The sequence below is a fragment of the Eschrichtius robustus genome, chromosome 19 (assembly GCF_028021215.1).
Source record: "Eschrichtius robustus isolate mEscRob2 chromosome 19, mEscRob2.pri, whole genome shotgun sequence".
NCBI lineage: Eukaryota > Metazoa > Chordata > Mammalia > Artiodactyla > Eschrichtiidae > Eschrichtius > Eschrichtius robustus.
Window position 1 is genome coordinate 60,955,131 of NC_090842.1, and position 27,712 is coordinate 60,982,842.

Consider the following 27,712-nt stretch of genomic DNA (forward strand, 5'->3'; position numbering starts at 1 on the left):
CTCTCCCACCCGGGGCCCAGCGGGCTCCACCTCCAACGCGCACCTGGTCGGGGAAGGAGTGGGAGTCCCTCGGCACCCTTGGAGCTTTTTGCTCACTCGCATACAAGACTCCTCCATCCACTCTCATCACCCTTTGCTGAGTTCTCTTGGGGTCCCCTCGGGGCCCCGAGGCCACTCTCTCAGGAACCCTTCTGCCGGTCCGTTCACTCCCACTCCCACTTCCAGCCGGTTCTGCTCCCCTGCGCCCCTTCTCTCGGCGGCCGCGGTCGGGCCCTCCCGGCCCTGGGCCCCCCTCCCGCCTCCAGCCGCCCGGGTGCCCTTAGGACCCCCCTCGGACGGCCCCTCACTCCGTCTCGGGGCCGGTCGCGGTCCCCTCCCGCCCCCCCGGCCGTCCCGGCGGCCATTGCTCCAAGATGGCGGCGGCGGCGGCGGCGGGTGAGGCCGGGCCGGGCCGGGCCGGGCCGGGCCGGGCCGGGCGGGGGGTCGGGGGTCCCGGGGTGGTATTCACCTGCAACTCGGCGCGCTCGGCCTCCCAGCGGGCCTTCTCCGCTTCGAAGCGCGCCCACTCGTGCTGGATAAAGTGTAGGATCCCGGGCAGGCTCAGGGGCTCCGGTCCCGCCGTGGGGCCGGGGCTCCCTCCACCGCCGCCTCCCTTAGCAGCCGGGCCGGGCCCGGGGGCGGGGGCAGAAACCGGGGCCGCCGCCGTCGGGCCGGGGCCCGCGCCGGAGCCGAGCGGGCGGCAGGAGGAGGCGGCGGCGGCGACCGCGGCGGCCGCTCGCTCCTCCATCATGGAGGCCCCGGGGCCGGCCCGCGCGCCCGCTGTGCCTCGCGCGCCTGCGCGGCCGCGCCAACAGTCGCGCGCGCGCTTGGTGGGGGCCGGGGGGGCCGGTGACGGGAACGAAGTCGGACGCGCGCCTCGCCCACCCGGTCGACCCCGAAGGCGCGCGCGTTGCGGTGGGGGGGAAGGGGGCGGGGCGGGGCGGGGCGGGGCGGGGCGGGGCGGGGCGCGCGCCCGAAGGAGGGCAAACGCGACCCAGGCCCGGCGCGAGGGTTGCCTTAGGGAAGCGCGGGACTTAAGGAGGGGCCGCTTTCTGCCCCTCTCCTCACGCTTCACCCCAAAGAAAGACTCTAGTCCTCTCCAGACCCAAACACCATTCTCGACAATCACTGTCACTCTTTCAGAGACAGAGCGACCACCAACGGTGGTTTCAGCAATGGCCCCATCCTGATTCCTGGCCCAGGTCGGTTGTCATGGTAACTCTTCCCAGTCGGGAACACCCTTAGCCTCCCCTCCCCTCCACCTTTGTGGTTATGGAGCTCCAAACCTGTCCTGGCCCTGCACCAGGAAGAGGTTGCTAAGGTAACCCAAGTCCCTGGTGGTCCTTATACCCCTACCCTCATTGGTTACTATGGCAACCTCACCTAGCACTCAGGTAGAAAGGACCCCAGCCACAAGGACACTGCTGAGGGAAACTTCTCTTTCCCAACCCCTCCGCCCAGCCACCCAGTTGGCATTACCATGGTAACCATCTATCTCCCCCTTTCCCATCAGTGGGGGAGGGGGAGGTCTGTGGACCAAACCAACCAGGTGTTTTTATTTAGAGGAGATGCTCTGCTGAGGAGTAGTTGCTATGGTTACAAGGCCTGGACCATCCCCAGGGAGGTAAGAAACAAGCAAAGCCAAGTTCTGGTTACTATGGTAATGGGGGCAGTCCCCCTTCCAGTGACCCTAGGAACCAGGCCCACCAAGGTACAGGACATTTTAGGATTGTCTCTCAGGATGGAGTGTGTCTAAGAAAGGGGTTGTCATGGTAACACCTTCTGGCACTTCTAGCCTTACCTTTCTGGACACATTTATGAAAGAAGGGATGGTTATAGGTTGCTATGACATCCTTCCCTTCACTCCTTCCCTTCACAGATGCTTCAGGTGGTCCCTGAGCTTATGAGATTTAAAGAGAAATGATTCCTTGACCTTCTCGTTGCCACTTTTGTAGGTAAAATGAAATTGTGCTCTATTGTGTGAATTTGGCTGATTTGGGGTTTTCTGGTTTCTCCTTCCCTCAGCAGTGCAGCTGAGCTGGGCTGGAACCGCCCCCCTGGAGCTCCCTCAGCCTGCAACCTAGGAGGTAAGAAGCCCCTCAGTGTCACCTGCACTCACGTGGGAACTGCCCTTGTCCCCAAAGGTTTTTCCACACATCACTCATTTTCTCTATCCATCACATTCCCATTCTACAGATGCAGCAACTGAGGCTCAGGCCAGGTGAAGTCTAGCCTGAAGTGAATGTGCATCCACTTACCTTGTTTTGTGGGCAATGGAGAGACAAAGTCTCAGCTTAACTGTCCTCTCCTCCCCTGACCACCTTTTCTCTCTCATGCTCCCTGCTGGTTTCCTGCTCTGTCTGTAAGTTGTTTGCAGGGATTTTGTCTTGTCTTCCTACCTCTGGAGGGCCTGCCCAACCACTGCCTGGTTCACCCCGTGTCCTCAGAACACAGAGGGCACTCAATAAATGAGTTAATGAGTTGAATTAATTAATTAATGTGCCATATTCAGCTTTGAAAGCACCCATCAAGTGAGGGCAAGGGAAAGGGGTTATCTCACTGAAGATGGGCTGAAAGTTGGACTGTCTTTGTGGACCCAAAAGAGACAGCAGAGTTTATTGGCTAAAATCACAACACTGGAGCCAGCTTCCCGGTCAAATCCCAGGTCCACCACTTCCCAGTTGTGTGACCTTGGGCAAGTGACTTCACCTGTCTGTGCCTCAGTTTCCTCATCTTTCAGTGTAATCATAATGTGAAGATTAAACAAGTTAAGATCGGTAAAATGCTTAGAACAGGGACTGGCACATCAAGAGCAGCTAGAATTGTTGATATTATTATGATCCTTCAAAATCATCGTTTCATCTACTTTGCCCCAGTGAAGGAGTTTTGAGTCCTTACAGTTGGAGAAGCCAAGACTGACCTTGTCAGGGTACTAGATGATTCCTCTCTCTCACTACTCTGGTTCCCTCACCTCCTCATTTGGCTGTCATACCTCTGGTCTCTGAGAAACTGGCTTCTGTCCTCTGTCCTTTTGGGCACCTCCTGGCCCAGACTCAGCCAGATAGCGTGTGGTGAGAACCAGGTTCCGGAGGCGGAGACCTGGGTTCTGCTCCCTCTGGCCTTCCTCTCTCTGTGCCGCAGGTTCCCCGTCTGAATAACAGGAGTCAGTCATTCATTCCACACAAATTTATTGAGCACCTGCTGTGTGCCAGGTACTGAGCCGTGTTCTGGGTGTACAGCAGGGAACAAAACAGACAAAACAAGAGACAAGATAAGTAAAATCTACATGAGAACTACTAGGGGAGGAAAATAGCCCAGGGATGGGACATAGGAAGTATGTGGGTGATAGGGAGAGGCATTTTTAAGTAGGGTGGCCAAAGGAAGGGATCACTGGACAGGTGACATTTGAGCAAAGACCTGAAAGCCAGGGGAGAAGGCATGCAGCTGCTACCTGTGGAAGAGCATCCAGGCAGAGGGAACAGCCAGTGCCACAGCTGGGGTCTCCTGGGTGTATTTGGAGAATGGTGTTTGGTGGCCCACATGGCTGCAGCTGAGCGGGCACGTGGGAGAGGGTGGGGGATCACGTGGAGCCTTGTGGGTCCCAGCGAAGACTTTGGTTTTTCCTTTGAGTGAGTCTCGAGCCACAGAAGGCTTGAGCAGACGCAGGACAGAATCTAATTGAAGACTGAACAGGATCCTTCTGGGCTCTGAGTGGAGCACAGACCATAGGGAACAAGGCCGAAGCAGGAGGAAGGTCTCTTTAGAATTGTTAGAAGATTCTGAAACCATCTAAGGGTCTCCTCTCTGTTTCTGTGTACCTGAGCGCTAAAATTCTAAGATTTTTAAGACCCCGAAGATTCTGTGGTTCCAACGGTTCCTCCCCCCCACAGTAATGTGAGTTGCCCAAGCTCAGTGGTATTGTCTGTCTCTGTGTGTTATGTGTCCACGGCTGTGTCCCCGGGGCCTAGGACAGTGCGTGGTATGTTGTAGGAGTTCCACAACCTGGAAGGATGGAAGGAAGGAGGGATTGATCGAAGGTCCAGAAGGCAGTTCCAAGGTTCTGAAGAATAATAAGTCGCTCTGAAAGTGCAACTCAGATTCTTAAGTGCCATCTGAGTTGGGTCAGAGAAGGGCAAGCAGGCCTGGGATGGATGAAGAGGGATGAGAGGGCGTTTCTGGAGGGAGAGAGAGAGAGGAGACAGGGAGACCAGGGCAGGGCCCCAGGTGCATGGCCGCAGTGCACAATTTGGCCCTGGGGACCTGAGTGGGCTTTACAGACACACAAAAACCCTGCCCCAGTCACCATCTTTTCACCAAGTGCATTTTCAGTGCCCAGTCATGTGGGAGGAACACAGTGGTGATTGAGACAGTCCTGGCTGTACCCTTCTGGGGCTCACAGTCTAGTGGGGCAGACAGAGCCATCCCCAGACAGTGCCAAACCAGAACAGGCAGCCCAGGGGTTCCGGGAGCCCAGAGGGGACTTCTGACTCAGCCTGTGGTTCAGGGAGGGCTTCCTGGAGGAGGGGCCATCTGAGCTAAAGCCTGAGCATAAGTGAGTTCTCCAGGAGAAAAGAGGCACAAGGAGAAGGGGTGTTCGAGAGGAGACTCTTCTAGGCAGGAGGAACAGGATACACAAAGGTTTAGAAATAAGATCTGTTTGAAGAAAAGTCCAAGATGGCTTAGGCACAGAGTTCGAGGATGCATGGCAGGAGATGGGGCTGGAATGGTGGCAGGCAAGGGCCAGGTCATACGAGGCCTGGTGGGACTTTGTAAGAAACTTAGACTTTCTCCCCAGGGCACTAGGGAGCCATGGCAGATTCTGAGCAAGAAAGGGAGAGGTCAGATTTGTGCTTTATGCAGACCCCTCTGGCTGCCACGAGGAGGGGACTTAGGAGACCGTGGGAGGCTGGGTGGGGATCTGGGTGAACCAGGGTTGAAGGGAGAGCTGTGGGAATGGGGAGGAGGGGGTCAGAAGTATTTAGGAGGTAGGCAGATTAGCGGGGTCTCTGACGTCCCCTTCTCCGGGAGGGGCAGAACCTATGAAGATCCTTCATGGGGAAACTTTAGTATCTGCTCAGAAGAGAGAGTTAGTTATTCCTTCTGTGCTGGAGACCAGCCAAATCTTCAAGTTGTGATGGGGACATGGAGACAGCGCCGCCTGGGGGTTCCTTAGGAATGTGGCCCGTGAATAGAGGTGGAGGTGCCCTATGGAGGGAGCACAGCCTCTTTGGATGCAGCCCACTCTACTTCAAAAAAAAAAAAAAAAAATGATTTTTTAATTGTGATAAAACACACAAAACAAAATTTGTCATCTTAACAGTTTTCAAGTGTATAGTTCAGTAGTGTTAAGTATATTCATATTATTGTGCAAACAATCTCCAGAACTTTTTCATCTTGCAAAACTGAAACTCTATACCCATTAAACAACAACTCCCCGTTTCTGCCTCCTCACAGCCCCTGGCAACCACCATCTACTTCCTGTTTCTATGAGTTTGACCCATTCCATTAAAAAAAAATTAATTAGTGGCCAACATTACAAACTGGAATAATTCTATGATTTAAGAAAACATTTCTAGCTTTCCTTGCAAAACCAAAAACATCTGGCTGACCATCAGGAAAGAGATGGCCAGATGGCAGAGGATTTGAGGAAGTGAGAAGGAGGCAGCAAGGGAGGGGCTTGGTGGCCAAGGCTCTGACCCTGGGGCCAGGGTTTGGGGGGGGGAAGGGAAGAAGAGATCAGGGGTGAGAGCAGGGAATGAATGGGGTCTGGGCATTTATAACTGAACCCGAATCTGAGTGAGAAGTTGACAATGAATAAAAGGGTGGGACTGAACGAGGAAGAAGGGAAGGTGATTCATTGGATAAAAACTTCCTGAGCATCTAATGTGTACCTGGCTCTGTGCTGAGTAGCCTTGGGGACCCAACAGTGACCAAGACAGGCTCAGGACCTGCCCTCACACAGACTGGTCCCTACTCACTAATGAATTAGAGTGGTAGGCTAGAGTCGGGGAACCCAGGGGGCTGAAGGAGCCCAGAGGGGGTTGCATGACCCAGCCTGGGATCAGGGAGGGCTTCCTGGAGGAGGAAATGTCGGAAGTGAAACCAAATAAGGAAAAGGCTGGGAGAGGAAGACAAGGCTGAGGATGGGTGGGGGGGTTTCTGACAACCAGCTCCAGTCTCCCCTTTCATTCCTGCTCCCCAGGATACCCGGGAAGCCCAGCTAAGGGCCTGACTTCAGCCCCATGCGGCTCACCCGCTGCCAGGCTGCTCTGGCAGCCGCCATCACCCTCAACCTCTTGGTCCTGTTCTATGTCTCGTGGCTGCAGCACCAGCCCAGGTTCTCCCCGGCCAGGGGCTCCCGCCATGGATCTGCCTCCGGCCCCCGGGTCACCATCTTGGTGCGGGAGTTCGAGGCCTTTGACAACGCTGTGCCAGAGCTGGTGGACTCCTTCCTGCAGCAGGACCCAGCCCAGCCGGTGGTGGTGGCAGCCGACACGCTCCCCTACCCGCCTCTCGCCCTGCCCCGCATCCCCAGCGTTCGCCTGGCGCTGCTCCAGCCCGCCCTGGACCGGCCCGCTGCAGCCTCGCGCCCCGAGACCTACGTGGCCACCGAGTACGTGGCCCTGGTGCCCGACGGGGCGAGGGCCGAGGCACCGGGCCAGCTGGAGCGCATGGCCGAGGTGCTGCGAGCGGGAGGCGCACGCCTGGTGGCCGCTCCCGTTGCTTCGGCCAACCCTGCCCGGTGCCTGGCCCTGAACATCAGCCTGCGGGAGTGGACGGCGCGCTACGGCCCGGCACCCTCCGCACCCCGCTGCGACGCCCTGGACGGGGACGCCGTGGTTCTCCTGCGCGCCCGCGACCTCTTCAACCTCTCGGCGCCCCTGGCCCGGCCCGTGGGCACCGGCCTCTTCCTGCAGACCGCCCTCCGCGGCTGGACGGTGCAGCTGCTGGACCTGCCCTTCGCCAGGGCGCGCCAGCCCCCGCTGACCACGGCCCACGCGCGCTGGAAGGCGGAGCGCGAAGGGCGGGCGCGGCGGGCGGCGCTGCTGCGGGCGCTGGGCATCCGCCTGGTGAGCTGGGAGGGCGGGCGGCTCGAGTGGTTCGGATGCAACAAGGAGACCCCGCGCTGCTTCGGGACAGTGGTGGGCGACACGCCGGCCTACCTGTACGAGGAGCGCTGGACACCCCCATGCTGCTTGCGTGCGCTGCGCGAGACGGCCCGCTACGTGGTGGGCGTGCTAGAGGCGGCCGGCGTGCGCTACTGGCTGGAGGGTGGCTCGCTGCTGGGGGCGGCCCGCCACGGGGACATCATCCCGTGGGACTACGACGTGGACCTGGGCATCTACCTGGAGGACGTGGGCAACTGCGAGCAGCTGCGGGGTGCCGAGGCGGGCTCGGTGGTGGATGAGCGCGGCTTCGTGTGGGAGAAGGCAGTGGAGGGCGACTTCTTCCGCGTGCAGTACAGCGAGAGCAACCACCTGCACGTGGACTTGTGGCCCTTCTACCCTCGAAACGGCGTCATGACCAAGGACACGTGGCTGGACCACCGGCAGGATGTCGAGTTCCCCGAACACTTCCTGCAGCCTCTCGTGCCCCTGCCCTTTGCCGGCTTCGTGGCGCAGGCACCTAACAACTACCGCCGCTTCCTGGAGCTCAAGTTCGGCCCCGGGGTCATCGAGAGCCCCGAATACCCCAACCCAGCACTCCTGAGTTTGGCAGAAAGCAGCTGAAGCTCCAGCATCTGATCTTGGAGTCAGGAGCACATTCGGGCACAGGGCATTGTCCTTTGTCTTGGTGCTGCTGGCATTTGGTGGGCGGGCCAGGGATGCCAAGCCACCCTGCTGGGCCCAGCACAGCCTGGGACATCAAAGGTGTGCCCTGCCCCAAATTTCCAGGGCTGGGGCAGAGTTTTGGAAAGAGAGGGAGAAAGAGTGTAGTTTCTGGGGCCAGACTGCTGTGTCCCAATTTCTCTGCGCCTCGGTTTCCTCCAGTGTGTGCCCTCAGGGTTTAGCACACAAAGAGCCCCAGGACACTTGGCCGGTGGGGTTGCTTCCGCCACTAGAGGGCGCCCTTGTCCTACCTTGGGGCCAAGGCGAATGTAAGCCCGGGACCTCTGTTCCATGGCTTTCACGTCTCTTGAGCTTTTGGTCTTCCCTCTAGCCTCCTGTGCCTGGTGGGACAGGATAATTAAATCCCCTTCTTTCAGAAAACGACCTCCTTCCCTCCTGGGAGAGCGCTGTGAGGTGCATGCTGCTCTTAACCCCATCTTGCAGAGAAGAAAACAGACTCTGAGGTGCGGCTGTGGTTAAGAACCGGGTTCTGGATCCCGGCCCTTCTCCATTTAACTGTTACCTCATTATTTTAGCTCTCTGCACCTGTTAGCCACTCGCAAGGTGGGGTAAACAATAATCATAGCTCACATTTACTGAGCACTTACTGTGTATCAGGCATCGTTCTCAGTATTTCACACGGAGTAACTGACTTATCCCTCACCTTGACCCTCTGAGGTGAGAGCTGCTGTTATTTTTATTTCACAGATGAGGAAACTGAGGCCAGAATGGTAAAGCCACTTGTCCAAAGTCAGACAGCTTGGGAAGTGTCAGAGAGGGGACTTGAACCCAGGCTGTCAATCTATAGTCTGCGTTGCCGTTGCCTGCTATGCCCCTCTCTGGTGATAGTACCCAAGGGGGGCTTTGGGAAGCCACACGGCTTAGCAGGTAAAGCGACAGCAGCCTTCCTCTTGTGTGCACCTAAGAGGAGATACTGTTTGGGCATGTACCTCCAATAGGTATATTTATTTATAAATTATATCCAGGTACTACTAGCATTCTGTATATTAGTAATAAGGCTTAAATTATTCCATTTTAAAATTAAAAATAAATAGAGAGGGTTTTGTTTACCAGCCTCATCCCAGTGACTTGTCCTGCACACCCCTTGGGTGTACGCACCTGGCTTTGAGACCACAGGCTCTGAAGTGGGAGAGGCCTGGGTTCAAATCCAAGTGCTTCAAATCCAAATCCCACTGTGAACTTGGGCTACCAGTGACTCTGCCTCTCTTCACCTTGGCTTTGCACCTGGGAAACAGGGGTAATGGTGACCCTCACCCCACAGGAGTGCTGTGAGGCACTTGGGTGGTAAAGGGGTCGGGAGTCAGGGCTGGGTGCGGCTCCTGGCTTGGCTACTTACTTTCTTTGTGACCTTAGGCAAGTCACTGCTTCACTGAGTGGTGGCGGGGATTGGTGATATTGCAGAAGCATGATGCCCTTGGAGGAGGAGGCTTCACAGACCAGCAAGAGAAGATAAATGCCAATTTGGCCCAGATTCCTGAGGCTCAGACATCCGAAGCCTGACTTATAACGCAGCCTCTGTTTTTAACCACTGAACCTGCCAATGGCTCGCAGTCTGTTAGGTTCCCAGGGAGCATTCTGGAAACATATGGGGATGATTTGGATTATTGCTGTGATTGGACCGTGCTCTTGGCTCTTGGAAGGCGCGGCCCAGGGATGGAGATGTCTTATAATATATGCAGGGCACCTCCACCCAGTGAAGCAGGGTCCCTTGTCACATACTATTTTAAAATGTCCCATTGGGCATTCATGAAGGACGGTGATGTTAAAAATATTTTGCAACTGGTGTGGTAATATAAATACATAAATCAATATCTGCATCACATCTTAAAATATTTTTTTAATTCTCAAAATAATATTAGCTATCTATATATACATATTTCTTTAAGTTGTTGCCAAGAACATAAGTTGAAGCTCAAATCACTCTTAAATTGTTGTAATGGCTTTGTTTCATTTAGAAATTGTTGGTGTGATTTCTTGATTGGCACAGCTGTATATACATAAAATAACATGTTATATATGTACATATGGATATTTAAAATAACCTTGTCTTAGCTGTGGTTTGATAAGGGAACCACATCAAATGCTATTAGCAACTTCCCATTAAATTGAGAATCATTAGGACTTGAGATCTCAATAGATAAAGAATTTCTCTTAGCAGCAACTGCAGTGTTTTGGTGTTTTTCTCCTCTCTTTGCTGTTCCTGAACTAACAGCAATTACATCTGAAACTTTTCTAGCCCTTAAAATATTGTCTTGGGGCTTCCCTGGTGGCGCAGTGGTTGGGAATCCGCCTGCCAACACAGGGGACACGGGTTCGAGCCCCGGTCTGGGAAGATCCCACATGCCACGGAGCGACTGGGCCCGTGAGCCACAACTACTGAGCCTGCGCGTCTGGAGCCTGTGCTCCGCAACAGGAGAGGCCACGACAGTGAGAGGCCTGCGCACCGCGATGAAGAGTGGCCCCCGCTCGCTGCAACTGGAGAAAGCCCTCACACAGAAACGAAGACCCAACACAGCCAAAAATTAATTAATTAGTTAATTAAAAAATATATATATATATTGTCTAATAGTTTTGTCTATTCAATATCTTTATTACCAACTAAGTAATGGGATGACAGAAAACCCATCACAACAACTAACTTGAACTAATTTATTGCAATACGTATTATTGAATTTTACGATTTCTCACTTACTCTTATACTAGTCACCAGCCAGAAGTATTTCAATATTTTAACAACCAGCCCATCCATACTAGTGCAAACTATCGAAATTTTAGCCTTACTTGGAAAAACCTGGTTAAGAATTATCTGAGCCTAGAACCTAACTCTCCTTAGGCAAACACGAAGTCCTTTTTGGATGGTTTTCATAGGTTCTGACTTTTCCAGGAAGTGCAACTACCATGTAAGATGAGGGAAGCTTGTATCATGTTTTGTTCGAAACTTGGCCAAGGATTGTCAACAATATCAGAAAACCACGTTCCACCTGGTTCTTGGTAATTCAACACCTACACCGCATGTTTACAGCCGCGTTAGGAGCTGCCTATGTTTCAGGTGTAAATGTTTGTCTCCCTCCTCGGGTTCTAGGAAGGTGGCCCCGCACGTCTGCATATTGAAATGCATATTTTAAATTCCTATCCTTTTATTTCTCCTTTTTCTTACAGTTCGGGCAATGGGATCATTTTGTGTGTGTGTGTGAAGTATTTGCTTTTGTTTTATTTTTATTTATTTTAATTTTTTATTGAAATATAGTTGATTTACAAATGTGTTAATTACTGCTGTACAGCAAAGTGATTCAGTTATATATATATACACTCTTTTCTTTTATATTCTTTTCCATTACGGTTTATCATAGGATATTAAATCTAGTTATCTGTGCTGTACAGTAGGACCTTGTTGTTTATTGGAATCATTTTTAATATCACGTGCCCGTGGGTTATATCATCCGTGAACTTCATTTCAGGAGAGCCAAGAGGACTTTCCCAGAGCTGACATTCAAGCCAGCACATGCATTGGTATGGCCATGCCTGTGGTTTAAACACAAAAGCGTTAAATTATGGGTTATTAATCCATTGGTAAATGGTCACTGCCAAGAGTCCCCTACTATTACCCTCCTGGCTCTCCCTGGGGACCCCCTGGGTTTCCCCCTGACCCAGCAGCCCAGGGGTTAACACTAGGCACAGTGGGAGGAAAGAGGGTCCCAGGGACTGTGGAATGAGCCAACGCATTTACCAAGTAACAAATCTTCCGTGTATCGCCCCTGGACATTACAAAATATTTGCTCTGATAAGTGAATGGCACTCAAAGACATGTTTACAAATGCGCCTTTATGCACGTTAACTCAAACTGGAAACTGCCCAATGTCCGTGAACACATGAGACAAACTGTACATCCAGACAATGGAATACTCAGTGATTAAGACGGGCTGGGGGGGCCACAGAGGGGAGGAATGAACTACGGATACATGTAAAAATATGACTAACTCTCAAAAGCATTATGCGGAGTCAAAGAAGCCAATGCAAAAAGCCATATACCATATGATTCCACTAATGTGAAATTCTAGAAGCGTCAAAACGAATCCTTAGGGACCAAAAGCAGATCAGTGGTGGCCTGGGCCTGGGAGGGGATGGTGGGAAAGACAACAAAGGAGCACAAGGAAGTTTGGGGGCAGGTAGGAATGCTGTGTGTTTTGATTGTGGTGGTGGTTTTTCAAGCATGTATGTATCTGTCAAAACCCATCCTGTTGTCTGCTTTGACGGATGCAATTTATAGTATGTAAATTATACCTCAATAATGTTGACCCCCAAAAAGCAGATGGCGGAGAGGGGCCAAATGGTCTAGAAACATTGATCTGTCACTAGAAGACAAAGCTGAGTCATGTCGCTGCCTGCCCGCCAGACTGTCACTCTGAGCTTGAACCCAGGCCCAAGCCCAATCCAAGGCCAGCCCGAGCCCTTCCTCCCACGCCAGGCTCCTTGGGAAAAAGCAAGAGGGGTGTCCCAATAATAGGAGTGGGTGGGGCAGGGGAGAAAGGGGGAGAGAGATGGAGGCTAGGCTCCAGAGAGTGGCCCTCCAGGGCTTTTTTCTTCTGCTCTTATGTAACCTTCATCAGCGGCCTTTGGGTGAGGCGTAACAGAGCCATTGTCACCAGATGGTGACACCTGGCAGTGCTTGCCCGAAGTCACATAGCTGGTAGGTAGCAGAAGCGGGATCTGCACCAGGGTAACAGCCTCTTATGGCGAGGAGGCTCTGTAGCTGGAGCCCAACTCATTCCTTCTGCAAATATTGAGGACCTACTATGTGCCAGGACCTCTGCTGTGCTCTGGACATACAGCTGTGAGCAGGACAAAGGTGGCTCCCTCCTGGAGTGCACATCCTAGTGGGGACAGGGTCTGGGAGTCACTTGAGGCCCTGTCAATACCGAGGAGGCTTGAGATGGTTCCAGTCTTTCTATATGGCCTAGATCAGCATTTTTTAATATATATATATATATATATATTTTAATATTTATTTATTTTATTTATGGCTGTGTTGGGTCTTCGCTTCTGTGCGAGGGCTTTCTCTAGTTGCGGCAACCGGGGACCACTCTTCATCGTGGTGCGTGGGCCTCTCACTATCGCGGCCTCTCTTGTTGCGGAGCACAGGCTCCAGACGCGCAGGCTCAGTAGTTGTGGCTCACGGGCCTAGTTGCTCCGCGGCATGTGGGATCTTCCCAGACCAGGGCTCGAACCCGTGTCCCCTGCACTGGCAGGCAGACTCTCAACCACTGCGCCACCAGGGAAGCCCCTAGATCAGCATTTTAGGCAAACTAATGGCATGTGCTCAGCAGTTTTAAAAAATGGAATAGAGTGCTTGCTTTGGCAGCACATACACTAAAATTGGAATGGTACAGAGATTAGCTTGGCCCCTGCACAGGGAAGACACGCAAATTCGTGAAGCGTTCCATATTTTTCTAAAATATGACACAAATGAACCTATCTACGAAACACACTCACAAACATAGAGAACAGACTTGTGGTTACCAAGGGGGCAGGGGGTGTGGGAGAGATGGGTGAGAGTTTGGGATTAGCAGATGCAAACTGGTAATGTATAGAATGGATAAACAAGGTCCTACTGTATAGCATGGGGAATTATGTTCAATATCCTGTGATAAACCATAATAGAAAAGAATATGAAAAAGAATGTGTGTATATATATATATATATATATATGTGTGTGTGTGTGTAAATGAATCACTCTGCTGTACATCAGAAATTAACACAACATTGTAAATCAACTATACTTCAATTTTAAAAAATGGAATAGAAAAAATTTGGTAAGTGGGAATTCCCTGGCGGTCCAGTGGTTGGGACTCTGCACTTTCACTGCCATGGCCCGGGTTCAATCCCTGGTCGAGGAACTAAGATCCTGCAAGCCGCACAGCGTGGCCAAAATAAAAAAAAATTTTTTTTAATTAAAAAAAATTTTAAGAAAATTTAAAAATGGGTAAGTACTGTTTGGTGGAACATGGCCCAGTTGTATGTACATAGATTTTCTACATAGATTGTACATGCAAAATATTACATATGTAGGTGTGTATCTCTTTAAACAGGCATCCCTCAACATCTAAATCTCATCCATTCTCCCAAAAGCATGAAATAGAAAATTGGGCAGTAAACAGCTATTTCAAGTGAGGAAAATAATGCACTCCTAGCTCCATCCAAAAACCCCAACTGATTTCCCCAAATATCATTTAACACTCTTATTAAACACTTCTGTAACAACCCACTAAGGCTTCTGGCATAATAGAAATCATTGAAAACAATTACTTAATTTATTCAACACTTAATGAACTCATTAGTGGCTATGTTTGTGTGCAATACACAAATTTGCACAGAATCAGATATGAATGATATTTCCCTGCCACACAGCAATGATCAGGAGAAGTAACTAAATAAACCCAAAAAAGGTGCTAAAGCTGTAACATCTATAATTGGTGGTGCCTCCAGGCACCTGGCAGAAGTCTACATAGGGACCTAGGAAGGGGGAGAGAATATCAGTCACAAGTAACATGCTTCAACAATGCACAAGGGCTTCCCTGGTGGTGCAGTGGTTAAGAATCCGCCTGCCAATGCAGGGGACACGGGTTCGAGCCCTGGTCTGGGAAGATCCCACATGGCGCGGAGCAACTAAGCCCGTGCGCCACAACGACTGAGCCTGCGCTCTAGAGCCCGCAAGCCACAACTACTGAGCCCGCGTGCCACAGCTGCTGAAGCCCACGCGCCTAGAGGCCATGCTCCGCGACAAGAGAAGCTACTGCAGTGAGAAGCCCGCGCACCGCAACGAAGAGTAGCCCCCGCTCAACACAACTAGAGAAAGCCCACGTGCAGCAACGAAGACCCAACGCAGCTAAAAATAAATAAATAAAATAAATTAATTAAAAATGGATTTCTATTTAAAAAAACAAACAAACAAAAAACAATGCACAAGACAGGATCCTGTTAGAAGAGGTGAGTCTTGACTGGTGTCGTCCGCGTCCGGGACTCAAATAGAACTGAAAACAGTTGCAGAACAGGTTTTTGATTCGAACAGCAAATTGGGGGTTTAAATAAAAAAAAAGAGCGAGTCATTATTGGGACTATCAGGATAGTGAGAGTTATCAAGGGGTAACTGCATTCCTATGGAGGTGGTTATAGTCGGAAATGAATTTACCACAGGTAGTACAAAATTTTTAACTGGAAGCTAACATGCCTAGGGTATAGAATGCACACATCTTAAGTGTACTGGTTAGTTTATTTTTCCAAATGTTTACATCTGTGTAAGCATCAGTCATATCAAGATATAGGACGTTTGCTGTGTCATAGAAAGCTCCCTTGTGCCCTCTCCTGATCTATATATAGATCCTTGTAGGTCACCATTGTTCTGATTTCTCTCACCATAGACCAGTTTAGCCTGTTCTAGACCTTCATTTATAAATGGAATTATAAGGCATGTCCTATTTCTGGTTCCTTTCACTCAAAATGTTATCTGTGAGATGCATCGTGTTGAGTATATCAATACTTTTTTTGCCCAGCAGGCTTCCATCAAATGATGATTGTACCAGCTAATCCAATTGATTTGTTTCTAAATTTTGGCAATTACAGAGAGTAGCTATAACACTTGTGTACCAGCTTTTGTGTGAATAGGAGCTTTCATTTCTCTTGGGTCAATACCCAGGAGCGGGACTCATGAGCCCCATGGTAAGTAGATATTTTAAAATACACTTTGCTATTAAAGTGCCCAGTTTTTATAAGCAACTGCCCAGTGACTTTCCAAAGTGACCGGACCATTTTGCATTCCCACCAGCGATGCATGGGCTCTGTCCAGTTCCACATTCTCATCAGCACTTGGTATTGCTTTTGTTTGTTGCCATGCCAATAAGTGTGTGCAGTGGTATCTCACTGTGGTTTCCAACAGTGTTGTGTGTGCATATATATTTTTTTATTTTTTGGCTGCGTGTTTTTTGATGAACAGATATTTTATTTCAATGAAGTCCAATTTATCATTTTGTTGTTGTTGTTTGTTGTTTTCTGTGTGGCTAGCACTTTTAGTCAAATTCTTGAAAACATCTGATTAGATATACTTGACAATTTTATTGCTGAAAAACATCCTCTGGAGTAACAGCAGTGTGTGTCCTCAGTCTCCCCTCAGGGTTCCCGGGAGTGTTTCTGTTACTGTGAAGGGAAGAGAGGGCCTGGGGACAGGGTGGGATTGTACCGTGGAGAGTCACAGAAAACACACACACACACACACGCACACACACACACACGCACAGCTAGAGGTACAGCCACCAAAATAACCATCAAAGGAGCCAGCAACCTGTCAGAACATCCTTCTGTTCGAAGAGGGAAGAATTTCCCATGGTGCCCTGTGCCCTGAGACACGAGGCCATGCAGGCTCCCAGGATGGGGTGTGGAGGCCGCTACTTCTCCATCTTGCTGTTTCCTAGCCTTGGGTGGGGACAGGAGTTGAGGACTGGGGAGATTTGGGGACAGACAGTCACACACACACAAGCAAACGCATATACCCCAGCAGCGAGGCCTCCCAGATCTCATGGCTGGGAGGGAAGCTGAGGCCTGTGGCTCCCCGAGCGTGTGGGCGGGACTCTCCAAGAGGCCCTGTGTGTCCGTTCATCCATGCCGCATGATTCCAATGTCCAAAGCATCCCCCGCACTGGGGCAGGGAAGGTCCCTACTGGGATTTACATGACTGATTCCTTCTCACAGGTGTCAGCGGCCCCAGCAGGTCCTGGACAGCGTTTGAGGAGAGGGCTCCCTTCCTCGGTGAGGACCGGCTGCACGGCCAAGGGCACCTCACTCTTCACCTGGATCAGCTCGGGCACTGAACTGTGGGACTCTGTGCGATCCACGTAACTTTGGAGGAGTCCTGCCCCAAAGGCGTCACCTTCCACGTTGAGGACAGTACAGGACCGGTCCCTGAAGGGGGAACAGTGAGGGGGAAGTGAGTGGGAGGGGAAGGGTCAGGGCCCAACTCTCTCCCCTTTCCCTGCCGGTTACCTTCAAGTCCCCATCATGCCCTCCTTCCCAGAACCCTGTTCTACTCCTCTTAGGAGCTCATCCCTCCATCCTCCCAGGATCCCAAATATCCCTTCCTCTAGAACCTTAAAGATCTCTTCCTCTAGAACCCCAGAAGCCTCCTACCCACCTTCCTTCCCCTAGAATCCCAAGTGTCCCATCAGGCGGCTTTCTCTGCCTTAGAACCCCAAAGATCTCCTCCATCCTCCCTGGATCCCCAAAGATCCTTCTTCCAATCAAATACAAGATTTGTTCCTTCTGGAACCTCAAAAAATCACGCCTCCCTTTCCTTGGGGCCCCAGAAGACCCATCAATGCCTCTTTCTTCTTCTGAAATACTAAGTTCTCCCTCAGGCCCTTCTCCTCCCTAGAATCCTCAGGATCTTTTTCCTTCCTCTTTATATACTTTTTGTGTGGGTGTGTGTGCCATTTAAAAAAATTGAGATACAATTCACATACCATAAAATTCACCCTTTAAAAGAATACAACCCAGTGCTTTTTAGTTTATTCAGAGTTGTGCAACAATCACCACTATTTGATTCCGGAATATTTTCATCACTCCAGAAAGAAACCCTCGTACCCATTAAGCAGTTATCCCCCATTTCCTCCCATCCCCCAGGCCTAGCAACCACTAATCTACCTTCTGTCTATAGATTTGCCTATTCTGAACAGTTCATATAAATGGAATCATATACAATGTGGTCCTTTTTGTCTGGCTTCTTTCACGTAGCATAATATTTTCAAGGGTCATATGTTGTAGTATGTATGTAGTATGTATTCCATTTTATTGCTGAATAATATTCCATTGTGTGGACATATGACACTTTGTTTATCCATTCATCAATTGATAGGTATTTGGGTTGTTTCCACCTGTTCGCTATTATGAATAGTGCTGCTATGGGGATTTCCCTGGTGGTCCAGTGGTTAAGACTCTGCCTTCCAATGCAGGGGACGCAGGTTCGATGCCTGGTCAGGGAACTAAGATCCCACATGCCTCGGGGCAACTAAGCCCATGTGCCGCAACTACTGAGCCTGTGCTCTAGAACCCATGCACCATTAGAGAGCCCGCGTGCCACAACTAAGACCTGACTCAGCCAAATAAGTAAATTAATTAATTTTTTTAAAAAGGTGTTGAATTAAAAAAAAAAAAGTGCTGCTGTGAACATTCATGTACAAGTTTTTGTGGACATGTTTTCAATTCTCTTGGGTTTAAACCTAGGAGTGGTATTGCTAAGACACATGGTAACTATTTAACTTTTGAAGCCAGACTGTGTTCTAATCTTTTACGCTCTTAACAGCTTAATCATGATAGCTAACAATTACGTAGCATTTTCTACTTACTGTTCTAAGTAGCTGTTCTAAGAAAGCTGCATGTATTAAGTCATCTAATCCTCCAGGAGAAACTATTCTCTCCATTTTACAGATGGAGAAACTGAGACACAGGGAGATTAAGTACTTGCCCAAGGTCATTATAGCTAGCAACAGTGGCTCTGGGAGCCTGGTCTAAGAGTCTGCTCTATTAACCACTGGGACATGCTACCTTTCTGGGGTTCCTCTTGGAACCCCAAAGATCCCTTTCTTCCCTCTGATTGGAATACTCAAGGTAAGGTCCCCTCCCCTTTCTTCTAGAACCCCTTCCTTCCTCTCTTCTGCTCAGAGGCTCTCAATGACCCTCTTGCTCATCCCCTTTCTCAGGAGTACCCCTGAGCCCCCTGAACCCCCGAACCACACTCACACTAGCCAGTCCACAGCCAAGATCAAGGAGATGTCGTGAACCGGCAGGCTGACCGCCTCGAGGATGATGGCCAGAGTGAGGACACCTCCAGCGGGGATGCCCGCGGCGCCCACACTGGATGCTGTGGCGGTGACCCTGGGGGAGGAGAGGAGAGGTCAGGGAGAGGCCGCTCGGTAATGGGAGAAGCTGTGGGGGTGGGGCTGCTCCTCCCAGGTCGTGTCCATTCTCAAGGGAGGGGTCAGGTGCCTTGAGGGTCCTAGCCGCAGCCCCCCCCCGCACTCACAGGATAGTGATAATCTTCACGAAGTCCAAGGATCGCTGATTGAGCTGTGCAATAAACACTGCAGCCACACACTGGAAGAGCGCGGCACCGTCCATGTTGACAGTGGCACCGATGGGCAGAATGAAGCGGCTGATGTGCTTGGCCACGCCGTTCTTCTCCTCCACGCACTTCATCATCAGCGGCAGCGTGGCGGAGCTGCGAGGGACCGCAGATGTGAGTTAGCGCGAGCTCACCCGGCCAGCCCGACCCGGCCCCGCCCACCGCCCAAGCCACACCCCCTACCTCCCCTGACCATTCCCCTGACCATCCCCCGGACCAGGCCCCGCCCACACAGCACCTCATCTCAGGCGCAAGCTCTGCCCACCAGCCTAGACCTCTGCTTCCCACGACCCCGGGCCTCCACCCACACCCCTTAGCCCTCCCCGGCTCGCCATGCCCTTCTCGTCTCAGAGCCACAAGGCACTAGGGATCCCACAGAATGGAAGCATTCCAAAATATAGGGAGTCTTGGACCCCTGGGAGATTACCAACGGCTACTCCTTAAAATACACATAAAAATTCATAACTAAATTCTAGAATGTCTGAGCGCTCACTGACTCACACCCCTTCCCCATCTCTACCAATAACAGACCTCGACTAAGAATTACTATACTCTTGGGGATGCTGTTATAGGGAGGGTTGGATCCTGAGGGGACAGGGCCAGCAGAGATGGACAAACTACTCAGGAGAGGTGGAAGGAGCTTTTAGAGGTTGGATCCAGGGTAAAGCACTGGAGTCCCCCAAGGCCAGGCCTTGGGGTGGGGAGGGGTTCTCAGGAGGGGAGGAATAAATCTCCAAGGCAGTAGTTTCCTAATTGGGGTGGGGGGGTTCCCTGTACCCAGATCCCATGTCCCTAGACAAAATTTCAGGGGTCTTTAGACATCTGATGCCTGCTCCAGGCCCCTTAAGCTTAAAAACTCTGCCCTGGTCTGCCCCAAGGTCACACCTGGAGGAGGTCCCGAAGGCAGTGGCCAGCGGCGTCATGATGCCCCACAGGAACCGGTAGGGGTTCTTGCGGGTGAAGAAGAAGTAGATGAGGGGCAGCACCAGGAGCCCATGGATGGCGTGGCCAAGCAGGCAGCACAGGATGTATTTGCCGAGACTGGCGAAGAGCATCCCCACGTCCTCCATCTCCACGATCTTGCCGGCCACCAGGAACAAGATGCCCACAGGGGCATACCTAATTACCCAGGAGACAGATTGCCACCTCTGACCATGTGCCCACCCAGGGCCAGGCATTGTGCTGAGCACATGGCCTGACCACATTTCTCAGCCTCCCTCAAAGTCAGGAAGCGCCCACAGCAATGTGGGCTGATGTTCGGGCACCTCCCCTGCCATCCTCCATTCTCTCCCCTTGAACATAGTGCCACTGGGAGATAAAAGGAGTTTGGGTGGTGGTTCCATCGACCACTTGGAGTAGAGTCACCCACCAGATTTGGACTTAACACATGACCAGGAAAGAAACACCCACCATGCATATCATTTACATTTTCTGGGTTGGTTTGTTACAGCAGCTAATATGACATAAACCAATACACTCTCTCACCATGAAAAATAATAACCGTGGCTCATGTCTTAATGACAACTCCCAGGTATGAAGCATTTATGATGTGCCGAGCCCTTGAACGGGATTGAATCTTCACCACAACCCCACAAGGGAGCTCCTATTTTGAGTCTCTTGCCGCTATCATTGAATTAAAATCAAATAGGTCTGTAAAACGGGGGCCATAATGCTACCAACCTCATAGGAATCTTGGGAGGATGAAATGAGATGCCAGTTGAAATTAGCTGAAAGCTGTTTGTACACAATAAGTGAAGTCTATAGACTTCCACTGGGATTTATTATCACCCTCTCCTGGAGGGAAGATCCCAGGGGTTGCATATGTCTCCCAGCCAGGAGGGCTCCCAACATCACTTCCTTGATTGCCTGATCGCTATGGCTACTTGTCTCCAAACCCCTTCTCCTCTTTAGTTACAGAAGAAAAGCACCATTTCCCAGCCACCTGTGCACCTAGGTTTGGCCAAATGCCCAAGTTCTAGCCAGTGAGATGTGCCCAGAAATTATACAAGTACTTGACAAATATTAGCTAAGCTTGTTTACTGTAGGCACGCTATAGGTCAGGCACTGTCCCAAGAACTTTACATGTATTAACTCACTCGTGCCTGGTACTATCAACGCCGTTTTCCAGATGGGGAAACTGAGGCACGGCGGGATAAGTAACTTGTCGTAGGGCACACAGCTGGGAAGTAGTAGTAGCGCCGGGATAGGAACTCAGGCTGCCCAGCTGCACAGCCTGCTCTTACCCACACACCAAGTGTTTCTATTAGTTCCACACAGCAGCTTCTTAGATGTCAGCTACCCTGGAATCAGGGTTGGGGTGGGGGGAGATTTGGTAAAAATGCAGCAGCCCTAACCCACCTCCTGATTTCTGACCTTCTGACCCAGGATGGGTCCTGAGAATCAGTGTGATACCATGTGGAGATGAGACAGGGGAGGTGGCAAGGGTGAAGCCGAAGGCCTCTGCACGTGTTTTTTTCCCTCGTTATCTGAGGCCATTTAACAAAAGCTCATACATAATGGTGATAATCGTAGCTGACATTAACTGAATGCTCAGTAGGTGCTAGACGTTTAAAACACTTTCTAAGTGCTTTACTTACACCTCAGTCACTCATTTCATCTTCATTATAACCCTATAAAGCAGGCACTATTTTCCATTATTGATCCAAAGGCAAACATTTGATGACACTGAAATCTCGGAAACTGAGATGCGTTAGCCAGGCTGCGGCCACAGCTCGGCGGTCTTTTTATCACCTTCCAATAGGATCAAGAAGGTTCCAGGATCGGTCTTAGCTCTCACGGCATACAGCACTGTCCTCACCTTATAGACGAGGAAACTGAGGCACAGAGAGAGTAAGTCACTTGCCTGAAGTCACATAGCCAGGGAATAGTCGATGCTGGATTTGAATCTAGGCCGTCTGGTTCGAAGGAGCAGACAGAGGATTGCCCCACCCCGCCGCACCAGCCCCCTCTCCCACCACTTACCACATGATCCAGGAGACCAGCACCATGGTGGCATCGTTGAAGGAGTTGAAGAAGCGGATGAGCAGCTCTCCCTCAGGCCCCAGCTTCCGCAGGGCGACGCCAAAGACGATGGCAAACACCACCAGGCCCAGGATGTTCATACCCTCCACCTCACCCCCCACGGGCACCTTTGGGCAAGAACACATGGGGATGGGCGGGGCCATTCAGTCAACCTGCCCAGTGACTGAGGGCCTGTCCTGCGCACTGCTGGGACCCAGCAGAGACAAGACCATTCCCCAGGCCCCATCCTCCCAAGGCTCACAGTCCGGGTCCAGGGACCATCCAGAGTGGACAGGGCTGGGACGGGGGAACCCAGGGGAGTATGGGAACCAAGGAAGGTTGTGCTGCCAAGCTTGGAGGAGGGGAATCAGGGAGGGCTTCCTGGAGGAAGGGGCTAAGACCTGGAGCGAACAAGGTAAAGGGAGGGGAGGGGTATTGTTACCTCTTCTAGAGAGAGGTAACAATATGCAACAACCTTGAAATGACTCTAACTTAGGCATTCAAAGAACAGAAAGGAATTCACTGTGGCTGGAGCAGAATGGGCCAGGCAGAGTCACAGGATGAGGCTGGGTGGGCAGATGGGCAGGGGCAGGACCTCACAGGGGCCCCGGGGACTATGGCGAGGAGCCTAGGCTTTCTTCCGAGGGCACTAGGGAATATGACAGGGCTTTAGGCAGGAGAGAGGCTGGGTCAGGTTTGTGCTTTGGAAAGACTACTCCAGCTGCCAGGTTGAAGGTGGGCGGGAGGGGGTGGGAAGGGAGGGGAAAAGAGGAGCCTGGACCTGAGTGTGGCTGTGCGGAGGGAGAAGAGAGGGCAAAATGGAGATTCCAGAAAGGCAGAAAAGACAGAAATTGGGGAGGGGCTTCGGAGAGTTTAAAACAGATTGCGCCCAAATGTTAGAAGACCCAGGCGACTTCCCTGGTGGTGCAGTGGTTCAGAATCGCCTGCCAATGCAGGGGACACGGGTTCGAGCCCTGGTCCGGGAAGATCCCACGTGCTGCAGAGCAACTAAGCCCGTGCGCCACAACTACTGAGCCTGTGCTCTAGAGCCTGCGAGCCACAACTACTGAGCCCACGTGCCACAACTACTGAAGTCCGCGCACCTAGAGCCCGTGCTCCGCAAGAAGAGAAGCCACCGCAATGAGAAGCCCGCGCACCGCAACAAAGAGTAGCCCCCGCTCGCCACAACTAGAGAGCACAGCAACGAAGACCCAACACAGCCAAAAATAAAAATAATAAATAAAAAAGAAGACCCAGAGGGCAGACGAGACCAGGGTAAGAACACAATGGAAAAACCAAGGTGCAGGACCCCCCACCGCCTTCCCAGCTCTTACCTTCACCTGGGTTCCGCTGAACAATCTCTCCTTATAGGAGGTAGCGTACTGCAGGTGGGGTTGGGAAGAGTCAGCATCAATTGTCATCGAGGCTCCCCCACCCCGTCCTGGCACTGACAATACTCAAAGCCCACCCTAAGCTTCCCTTAAACGTGATCTCATTCCATCCCACCAGCAACCCTGCTGCAGTAGGACTATTCATACCCCCATTTTCCAGAGGTGGAAACTGAGGCTCAGAGAGGTAAAGGCACTTGCTCAGGGTCACACAGCTAGAATTAGAACCCAGAGGAGGCTCAGAACCCATATTCTCATGAGGGGCGTGGATGGGTTTCATTCAGAAATCACCCAGGAGCCCTGCAGTATGGCCTGTAAATACGTGGGCACGTGCATTTTCCCAGGCACCACCCAAAATCAGGCACCAAGGGGCTGGAACTGGCTGTCTCCCTCCCTGCCCACCCCCCAACCCTGAGGGACACCCCAGAGGACTCACTGAGCGGAAGGCTGCGGACACCAGGTTGGAGGGGAAGATATTTCTGCAGAGATAAACATGGTGGGGGGAGTATTAGATACCACAGGAGGAGGTCAGGGGGGCTGGGTTGGCCTCTTGGGGTGAGGGGAACCTTGGAGGCCCCATCTGTACCCAAATGTGGTCCTCACCCATGCCTCAGCCAGGTTCAGCCAGGCAGAGATGGACCTGGGCCTGCACATCTTTCCAGGGTGTGCAGAGTCTCAGCTGGAATCCTGGGGCCCAGGAGGCTGGTGTTCTAGCCCCAAGGGAATGTGGATTGAAGGTGAGGAATGCCAGCTTCCCAAGGCAGGCTGAGGCAGGGTTACGGGGCCTGGCTCCACCCCACACTCAGCACCCTCAATACTCTGGCCATCTTGCATCAGCCACTTCCTCCTGGAGGCCTGGGAGGGCTGAGGAAAGGGCTGGCCCTGGGGGCTGGCTGGTGGGTTGCAGGCTGTGGGAAAGATCTGGGTGTGTTAGGGAAGAGGTGGTGAGAAAGTGACAAGGACTGACTGTGTTGTTGTGAATGCGCCTTTGTGTTTATGCAGTCACTCTTGTGTGAGGGTGTCTGGGTGTGATTAAGTGTGCAGCAGCGTGCATTAAACGCCACTGAGCATGTGAGGGAGTCGGACAGTGGCCCCGTGTGCCTCAGGGCAAGACAAAAATAACAGCCACGGTGACTACGGGCGCTGTACTAAGTGCTTTATATAAATCAACTCATTTAATTCTCCTGACAGCCCTACAGGGCCATGCACTATTATCCCCATTTCACAAAAAAGGAAGCTGAGGCACTGACAGGTGAAGAAACTTGCCATTAGGAAGTGGCAAAACTGGGATTTGAAACCGGCCAGCTGGTGCCACAGTCCGAACCGCTCGGCAACCTCGGATCCTCCCTCTCACCAAAGACGTGGGTGCACAGCTGCTGGTGGTGGTTGGTAGTTTATCAGGTGTTGGTATCCGGTTGGGGGGCGCAGGTTAGTGTTCAGACATGTGTGACCCTGTTGGTGTGTGGCCCTGTAGGCATGTATGTGAGTGTGTATGTGCTCTTGAGCTGTGTTTAGGCAGTGTTCCACATGTTGGTGTGGTCAGTGGCATCAGTGAGCGTCTGCGTGCCCGTGTCCAGTTGTGTCAGTGGCTTATAAAGTTGGGTGGCTCTGAGATGCTTCAGCTAAGTCCCCGAGTGGCTGGCCAAATGAGTTACATGGATGTGGGCACAACGGGGAAGCTTGCACACATAAACAAACTTCAAGTGGGTGTGCCCGTCTGCAGGTCGGCCCGTACCCACCCAGGCCAGCCAGGGCTGGGTCAGGACACAGCTAATCTCCCCCAGCCAGGAGGTGCCCACCCGCTGTAACTTCTGGACACCAAGCCTCCCCCCAATATCGGCCTGCACTGATGCCCCAAGAGACTGAGGGGAACCGTGTTCCGTGACTCATCATTTCCTTCCCCCACTTCCAGGAAGTCCCCAACCAACCTGGAGACACTGAATCAGCAGGCCTCAAAGGCAAGGCCATGTGGATCCAGCAGTCTGCCCTCCTTAAAAGGGGGGAGAGAGCCATTCTTGAGGGGAGGGGTGCAGAGGCCCAAAGGAAAAGAATCCGCCCCTTTTCTGGGCAGCCTAGTGCAAGGGGAGGGCAGCCGGGTACCAGACAGAGTAGGAAATGGGATGGAAAGTTTGTGGAGGTGGCAGGACTTACCTACCAGGAACATATAAAGAGGAAGCCAGGGTCCTGCCCAGCTGAACTGGGTGGGGAAAAGAGGCTGAAAAAAGGACCTGGCTTTGTCTGGGGGACACGTGGTGTGGGGAACCACGTGGGAAGAGGGCCTGGTGGGGGGTCATTCTGATCTCTTCAGGTCCTGCAGGGGCCCCTTACCCAGGGCTCCAAGAACTTTTATCCAGACACTGGACTTAAACCTTTACCCAGAAGCCCCATCCTGGGGCCCCTGGCCACCCAAAGATCCTCTTCCAAGTTCCCCTCGGGATCCTCCCCCCCTCACAGCAGAGACCCTCAACCCCACCAAGCATCACTTCTCCCTCTATAAGACTTCCACGCCCCTATCACCCTCCTGTGGGGTCCCGCTTATGTACGCAGGCCCCCATATTTAGAAATCTCCTCCAGGAGTCTGTTCTCACCCTCTGTACCCTGACTCTAAAGGGGCCAGAGCGCCCCCCAACTATCCCATCCCGTCTTCCTTGAGGCCCTGGGGATGTCCCGGACACGGAGGACCCAAAACCCCCCTTCCGTCCACGTGGCGACTCCCGCCAACCCTAACACGCGTCCCCTCCCCACGAGGCTGAAGCACCCACCCCCTTCCCCCAACCCCTCCACCGGGAGGGCGGGGTCTGACCTCACAAGATCCAGGAACGAATCGAGCACCTCCTTGCTGGGGGCCTCTTCCACGGAGCCCATGGCCCCGACCGAGGCGTTGATGGCGGCGAAGGCGGCGCCCGGCTGCAGTGCGAGCGCCAAGCCCACGCCGAGCGCCGACGCTAGCACTGTAGTAACCAGGAAAAAGAGCAGCGCCCAGGCGCCCAGGCGGCCGAGCGCGCTCGGGTCCAGGCTGGCCGCGCCGCCGATCAGGCTGCACACCACCAGCGGCAAGATAATCATCTTTAGCAGGCGCAGCAGCAGCTCGCCCGGGAAGGCAAAGGCCTCCAGGCGCGCTGGGCCCAGCGCTAGCGCGCCGCCGGCCCCCGAGACCCCCAGCCCCAGAGCCACGCCCGCCACCACTGCCACCACTGTCAGCAGCACCAGCAGGTTGGCGCGAAGGCAGCGGCGCACCCGGTCCCCGGAGCCGCAACAGCCGTCTTTCGCCGAGCCTGGGTCCTCTAGGGAGACCAACGCCGAGACACCGTTGGCGGTGGGCTCCGCCGCCGCGTACCCCTTGGGGTCTCCCTTAGGCGGATCGGCCACCATGATGAACGCCCCGGGGTTCCTCAGCGCCTGGAAGCTGGGAGCGCTCGGGGCTCCTTCCCAGGACGCTCTCGTTCCTTAAAACTTTGTTGAGTTAACAGAGCCTGGAGGCTGGAACTTTGGAGGGTTCCCTGGAGTTGTGAGTTCACAGCGCTTAAGTTCCTTGTCTCTTAGAAGCTGGAGTGTTTGAGATTCCCTAGGCTGGGCGCTGGGGCTCCTCTGCTCTTCGTTTGTGCCCGGCGCTGAAAGCTGGGAGGTGGGAGCACCTGGGTTTCTTTACCCTGGGGGTTAGGAAGACGGGAGTTTCTCAAGCTGGGACCTAGGGTCCTTGGCTCCGGAAGGCTGAAGGCGCCCAGGCGGCAGAGGTCTTCAAGAGGCTAGGTCCTGGTGGCGCAGATCCGGGAGGCGGGGACCTGGGGTGCCTGGGTCCTGGAAACGGAGAGCTGGGGAGCCTGAGTCTGGGGGCCGGAAGACGGAGCTCCGGGAAGGGGGGGGGCAGGCTCTTGGGTCCAGGCGGGAAGATTCGGGCCCCTGGGTGCCGAAGGCGGCGGCCCGGGATCCCGGGAAGAATCAGCTGTTAGCCGAGATCGGCCGGACCTCCCGGGCGCGCCGCGTGGCTCTGAGACTGCTTGGCGGAAGCTGCCCGGATTAAGAACCCGGGGCGAGGCTTGAGAGAACGGGGACAAACCCGCCGGTGCCGATTGGCTCGGTCGGGTTCAGGGCCCTCCAGGGCGGGGCTTTGGCTGGAGTAGGGCCAAGTCACCCCGATAGAAGGCAGAAAAACAATGGTTACATTCAGGGGCGGGGTCCGGGTGGGGTGGGGGTGGAGGGTCCGAAGGGGGCGGGGCGTTGGGAGGAGGCTTTTCCCTGCCGGAGGATAG

At 52.9% G+C, this 27,712-nt stretch overlaps 3 protein-coding genes and 1 non-coding gene across 8 annotated transcripts in view; 2 read left to right on the forward strand and 2 right to left on the reverse strand.

Annotated features, from left to right (window-relative positions):
• The window catches only part of STRN4 (striatin 4), a 25,652-nt gene extending 24,862 nt beyond the window's left edge, over nt 1–790 (reverse strand). For both annotated transcript variants that reach the window (XM_068528241.1, XM_068528240.1), the window contains exon 1: nt 509–790. In XM_068528241.1, coding sequence (XP_068384342.1) covers nt 509–790 — 282 coding nt within the window. The remainder of the gene's footprint in view (nt 1–508) is intronic.
• Nucleotides 411–10,050, forward strand: FKRP (fukutin related protein). Of its 4 annotated transcripts, XM_068528242.1 has the most exons (4): nt 1,015–1,241; nt 1,603–1,663; nt 2,065–2,126; nt 6,242–10,050. In XM_068528242.1, the coding sequence occupies exon 4, from the start codon at nt 6,282–6,284 to the stop codon at nt 7,767–7,769; it is 1,488 nt and encodes a 495-aa protein (XP_068384343.1). In that variant the 5' UTR covers nt 1,015–1,241; nt 1,603–1,663; nt 2,065–2,126; nt 6,242–6,281; the 3' UTR covers nt 7,770–10,050. The 4 variants fall into 4 exon arrangements, with proteins under 4 accessions (XP_068384345.1, XP_068384346.1, XP_068384343.1 ...); XM_068528244.1 differs by lacking the exons at nt 1,015–1,241; nt 1,603–1,663 and adding an exon at nt 411–435; XM_068528245.1 differs by lacking the exons at nt 1,015–1,241; nt 1,603–1,663 and adding an exon at nt 415–435 and having other exon boundaries at nt 2,068–2,126.
• A 3,182-nt stretch (nt 10,051–13,232) lies between these two features.
• On the forward strand, nt 13,233–13,336 carry LOC137754022 (U6 spliceosomal RNA). Its single transcript, XR_011071700.1, has one exon. It is a non-coding gene; the product is annotated as a U6 spliceosomal RNA (small nuclear RNA).
• Nucleotides 13,337–15,975: 2,639 nt separating this feature from the next.
• Nucleotides 15,976–27,478, reverse strand: SLC1A5 (solute carrier family 1 member 5). The gene is given in 9 exon segments (XM_068527083.1): nt 15,976–16,659; nt 16,661–16,838; nt 18,672–18,806; nt 18,955–19,149; nt 19,939–20,172; nt 22,036–22,202; nt 23,409–23,456; nt 23,899–23,941; nt 26,266–27,478. Coding segments are annotated over 9 exon segments (1,635 nt in total). The 5' UTR covers nt 26,835–27,478; the 3' UTR covers nt 15,976–16,593.
• Nucleotides 27,479–27,712: the final 234 nt, after the last annotated feature.

Excerpts from the sequence above, each read along its gene's own strand:
- FKRP (XM_068528244.1), top strand. The coding sequence starts at position 6,282 with ATGCGGCTCACCCGCTGCCAGGCTGCTCTGGCAGCCGCCATCACCCTC.